The 6,000-nt window shown below is 33.1% G+C and overlaps 1 protein-coding gene across 3 annotated transcripts in view; it reads left to right on the forward strand.

The window, feature by feature from the left end:
• Window positions 1-4,962, forward strand: part of AGL (amylo-alpha-1,6-glucosidase and 4-alpha-glucanotransferase) — a 78,865-nt gene extending 73,903 nt beyond the window's left edge. For all 3 annotated transcript variants that reach the window (XM_079102857.1, XM_079102859.1, XM_079102858.1), the window contains exon 34: window positions 3,865-4,962. In XM_079102857.1, coding sequence (XP_078958983.1) covers window positions 3,865-3,982 — 118 coding nt within the window. In that variant the 3' untranslated portion in view covers window positions 3,983-4,962. The remainder of the gene's footprint in view (window positions 1-3,864) is intronic.
• The last annotated feature ends 1,038 nt before the right edge of the window (window positions 4,963-6,000 follow it).

The raw sequence follows: 6,000 nt of genomic DNA on the forward strand, positions 1-6,000 counted from the left end.
TGGTTACAGATGTGTGTGACGACACCTGGTTGCCTCTCTTCTTTTCTAATATGGTGTTTAGTGCTATACATTTCCCATTAATTATTAGATGACCATATCCCACAAATGCTGACATGTCGTATATTTATTTTCATTCAGTTGAAGTACTTTCTTTTTAAAAATTTTTTATTTGTTCTTCTTAGTTATACATAACAGTAGAATATATTTTGACATATTATACATACATGGAGAGTATAACTTGCCATTCTCGTGATATGGAGTTACACTGGTTGTGTGTTCATATGTGAACATAGGACAGTAATGTCTGGTTCATTTTACTGTATTTCCTATCCCCAATCTCCTTCCCTTTTCTCCCTTTGTCTAATCCAATAACCTTCTATTCCTCTACCCCTTATTGTGTGTTAGTATATCAGAGAGAACATTTGGCCTTTGGTTGTTGGGGGATTGGCTTATTTCACTTAGCATGATAGTCCCCAGTTCAATCCATTTACTGGCAAATGCCATAATTTAATTTTATGGCTGAGTAATATTCCATTATGTATATATACAACATTTTCTTTATCCATTCTTCTGTTGAGGGGCATGTAAGTTGGTTCCATAGCTTAGGTATTGTGAGTTGAGCTACTGTAAACATTGAGGTGGCTGTGTCCCTGTAGTATGCTGATTTTAAGTCCTTTGGGTTTAGACTGAGGAGTGGGATAACTGGGTCAAATGGTGGTTCCATTCTGAGTTTAGTTGAAGTCCTTTCTATTTTCTCCTTTGATTTCATCTTTCACCCATGGGTTATTTAGAAATTCATTGGTTTTAAAATGTTCAGGAATTTTCCAGGGTTATTTCTGTTATTGTTCTCAAAACTAATTCCATTGTAGTCAAGGAATATATTCTGTATCACTCAAATCCTTATAAACTTATCAGTAGTTATGGTTCAGAATGTTCTGTCAAGGTAACTCATCTGTTTTCCATTTGCAAAAAATATATATCCTGCTATCCGTAGGTGGAGTGTTCTAGAAATGTCAGTTGGTTCAAGTTGGTTGATGGTGATGTTCTAATTCTTTCTGGGTTTTCTGTCTTCTACTTCTATGAATTACTGACAAAGGAATATTGCAGTTTCCTGCTATACTTGTTCCTCTATGCTGTTGTTTAAGTTTTTGCTCCATGTGTTATTATTAAGTGCATAAACATTTAGGATTGTTATGTTCTCTTATGAAATCACCTTCCTTATCACTGATACTTCTCTGTTCCAAGATCTACTTTGTTTAATATTAATATAGCACTCCATATTTATTTTATTTGTTACTAACATATATTTTTCCATCCTTATATTTTCAAACTATCTGTGCCTGCTGTGACTCTGACATCTCTTGTTGGGATGCCCTGAGATATAAAGGCCCTTCCCATATTGTCTAACACTCCATACGAGGCAACCTCTACATGTGAGTGCTTTCCTTGTGCCTCTTGAGCTCCTATTACTCATTCTGGACCACCCTCACACCTGTTGTGACCTCCTTCCTTATACCTCTTGAGCTATGACTTCTTGCTCTGAAGTACTTGTTATCTATTTTAGTCAACTTTTTCAACCTGCGACCAAAAAAATCTGACAAGAACAACATATTTTGGGGGCTCACTGTTTCAGAGGTCTTAGTGCATAGACAGCTGACTCTATTCCCTGGAGCTCAGCTCCATTCCTCAGGGCTCGAGGTGAGGGGGAACATCATGTTGGAAGGGTATGGTAGAAGAAAACAGTTCAAGACATCACACCAGGAAGCAGAAAAATAGTCTACTCTTCAGGGACAAAACATATACCCCAAAGGCATGCCCCCAATGGCACATCTCCTCCAACCACACCCTACCTGCCTACAGCTACCACTCAGTTAATCCCTACCAGGGGATTAATTCACTGATTGGGTTAAGGCTCTCATAACCCAACCATAACCTCTAAATCTTGCATTATCTCACACATGAGCTTTTGGGAAACACCTAATCTAAACCATAACACTATCCTTTCCTTCTTTTCTCCTCTCCCTTATTGTGGATACCTTCCTTGTTCTGCCTGCCTAATGAATTTAGGGATAAATTTTTCAGGAAAAGAGAGTTCTCTATACCAGCATGGGTATGTTCCATGTACTAGTGTCCACATTTAATCATGAGCAGCATAGTTTTATAACCTTATAGTTTTACTAGTTTTATAACCTTGTTTTGTTACATAATATCAGTAGAACTTTGCTATGGCTGGAGCTGCTATAACAAAGTACCACAAACTGAGTGACTTCCCAGAAGCTGTTAAATAACAGGATATTGTCTCAAGTTCTGCAGGTCAATAATCTGAAATCAAGAAGACATGGGCAGAGTCATGCTCTCTCTGAAGGCATTAGGGCTGTGACAGCAAACCTTCAATATTCACTGGACATTCCCTTTGTGTGCATGTCTGTGTCCAAATTTCTCCTGTTATAAGGATGCCAGTCAAGTTGGATTAGGGCCCACCTTACCCCAATGTGACCTCATCTTAACTAATCATATCTGCAGTGACCCCCATTTCCAAAAAGGTTCAAATCCTAAGATACTGGGAGTTAGCACTTCAACATGTGAATGTTGTGGATATTGTTCAACCTCTTACAGGTACCCATGTATCCAACTTCAGAGATTTGGCATTTTGCCCTAAAGTAACTTTAATACTTAGAGACATTTAAGTTATTTTTTTATATTTTACATTTCTATTTGATAAGATTTTTTAAGAAATATAATACCAGGCTTGTGTTATAGCTTAGTGGAAAAGCACTTGCCTAGCATGTGTGAGGCACTGGGTTTGATCCTCAGAACCAAATAAAAATAAAAATAAATAAGATAAAGGTATATGTTCATCTATATATATATATCTTTATTTAAACACTAAATATAATTCCTAGCAGGTGTTATTATTATCAAAAATATCCCATATTTATCTAATGAAATTATTTTTCCATTTTTATTATGAAATACTGCATATGTATGAGAAGAATATGTGTAACACAGCCATGAGATACAAAGCAAAATAAGGGAATTAATATATTCTCAACTTAGAAACATAACAGACTCCTATAGTTTCATTTTTTTGAAATTTGCTTCATATTCTAGGGCATATTCTGAAATTAAGAATAAATTAGATATAATTATAGAGCTGTGTTTTGCTAGTGAGACCTAGAACAAATAAGTTATTTAACCTTTATAAATACCTCTTAATTCTCCATAAGAGTAATTGTAGCTCCTGTATCATAGGGTTACTATGAGCATTAAATGAGGTAATGTATATAAATTACTAAATATTAGAATGTAAATGCATAATATGTAAAATTTATTATTATTCAGTAAAATCAAAAGTTGTCATTTTCTCCCCAATTACAATTCTTAGTGTTTACTTATTATTTTATTTAGTTTTATAGTTGTATCAAGATCACACATGGAGGTGTAGCTCAAAAGTAGACTGCTTGCCTACCATGTATGAGGCCTTGGATCAATTCCCAGTATCACACACACAAAAAAATCATGCATACTCTCTACATAATTGCAACTTGAGTCTCATAACTTGTTCTAAAATAATGAAATTATGCCTAAAAGAATATTTCTACATTGCCTGGAATGGTGAGGGTCTTTTCCTATATTTCTAGCACATAAAAGGATTCCTTTATATTTGAAAGTCATAAATTCCAAGGATGAAATAGGAAAGAATAATTTTAATCTAAATTCTTTATATGGACTACTTTGGGATATTCTGCTTGATTTTGTTACAAATGATTGTTTCTATACTAGAAGGCAAAAAACATGAGGTGCTTCCTGTCTTGTTAAAAGGTGTTAGATTATATCTCATAAATTTTCCTTTCTTTTTTTCAGATCCCCTTGGAAAGGACTTCCAGAACTGACCAATGAGAATGGCCAATATTGTCCTTTCAGCTGTGAAACACAAGCCTGGTCAATTGCTACTATTCTTGAAACACTTTATGATTTATAGTTTGTTCAAATATATTTAATATATATGCAACTTCATTATGCAATGCAAGATCATAATGCAAATGCCTATGTACACAAATGCAAGTGATTTTAAAAATCTTTCATATAATATTGATGCCTAATTAGGTAAGATTATAAAAGCATTGATTTTTCTTTTTTTTTATGTATGAAGATAGATTTCAATTTGAATAAGAGAAAAATTATGATTACCAATAGAATTTTCTTTTGATTTCATTAAGTATTCTTCAAGCATAGAAATCCAGAGTTAGAAAAAGAAAACTTATATAATCTTAAATTTTACAAAAGTGAAAATGGAAAAATGGAAAATTATCTTCAAATTGTGGTATATATTCAAGAACAATACATCTGAATGGACTGAGGTTCATTAATATTCTCACCATTTTCTATAGCCTTCTTAATACCTTATTCAGTACATATTTCAGAAGTACTTCATACATAGAATGATCAGTTTCCACCTACAATATATATTCATAAATGAAGCACAGTTGTTCAAGATGTGATTTTTTTCACTCATATATGAATATGTTTTCAAATGTTTTAAATGCTAATAGTTTGTTAAAGATAACTGACTTGTGCTAATGATGCATAGAATGGGGGAAAAGCAGAACATTAAGAAATTTATTTCATAAAAACAGTTTTGTGAAATTAGCCTTGAGTTCCACTTCCCTGTTTTGTGGAAAATTGCTTACATTTTCAAAATGGAAATAATTGGTCATATTTGTGAGAACTTTCAAGAAGAAAACAATGTTATATTAATTTTTTAAAACTTGATAGCTCTCTTCAGTTTCTATGCAAAAATCTATTGACAGATCATAATGAATACTGGTTCCTATTAACGAAAACCTACATTGACAAGTTCAATATTGAAAACAATCTTTTTGTGTGTGTGTCATGTTGAGGATTGAACCCAGGCCTCATGCATGCTAGGAAAACACTCTACCACTGAGCCACACCCCTAGGCCGAGAACAATCTTAATATAAAAAAACTACACATACAAATTTAGTAGTTATCTTGAACCCAATAAAATAATTTGAAATTTTTTTATTAAGATACCTTACATCTGAAAATGACATAAAAGGAAAAAAGTTTTTAACTTTTATATAAGTTGACATTTTTGAATAGTACTTATTTCCTATGTGGAATTTTTTATTGTTTTTATCTCAAGAGAGTAAATTAAAATTATATCATCATAGCTTCATTTGGAAGAAAGTAGTCGTAAAAATCCTTTCATTACTATTTGATATTATTCAGGGATATGTATATGTTTATATATAAAATAATGATACAGTAGAATTTTTCTTAACAACCTTAACTAAGACTGAGAAATGAAAATAAAGAGAAACATGCAAGCTACAATTTCTGAGTACCAAAAATCTATAAATCTATAAATACATCAAATGTCAAGTGTCCATGTTTAACCAAAGCAAGAACTAACAACTGACAGTTAAGTGTGACTAAATAAATACCAAGTTGATGATTTTAGAAAAACTAGCCGTGCGAGTTTATCTACTGTAGGGGAAATACCCACTTGGTAAGTCTTTCAGTTATTGCATTCTTAATGAGGAGTATTAATGAAAGAACATTATCATATTCTGCATGGTCTACTTTAAAGTTTAAAAAGGTGGACTGGGGATGTAGCTCACTAGTGGAGCCTTGCCTAGAATGTGCAAGACTCTGGGTTTGGTCCCCAGCAGCACACATACACACACACACACACACACACACACACACACAGACACACGCACAAAAAAAAAAAAAAAAAAGGCATGTTATGCATTATTCCATCCTTGGTAGTTAAAGTAACTGTTTTAGACTTTAGAAGGATAAATGCCATTTGACTGAAGAACATTTAGGTAGAATGCTTCATTCCCGAATAATGTTGGAAAAATTGTTATTTTATTATATTACATTTAGACAATGATCTGTGCCTTGGTTTTTCATTAATCCAAATCAGTCTTACTCTTCAAATGAGAAGTAAACTTGCCAGTTTTACCAGT

Source organism: Sciurus vulgaris (assembly GCF_902686455.1).
Source record: "Sciurus vulgaris genome assembly, chromosome: 1".
In the NCBI taxonomy this organism is placed as follows: Eukaryota; Metazoa; Chordata; class Mammalia; order Rodentia; family Sciuridae; genus Sciurus; species Sciurus vulgaris.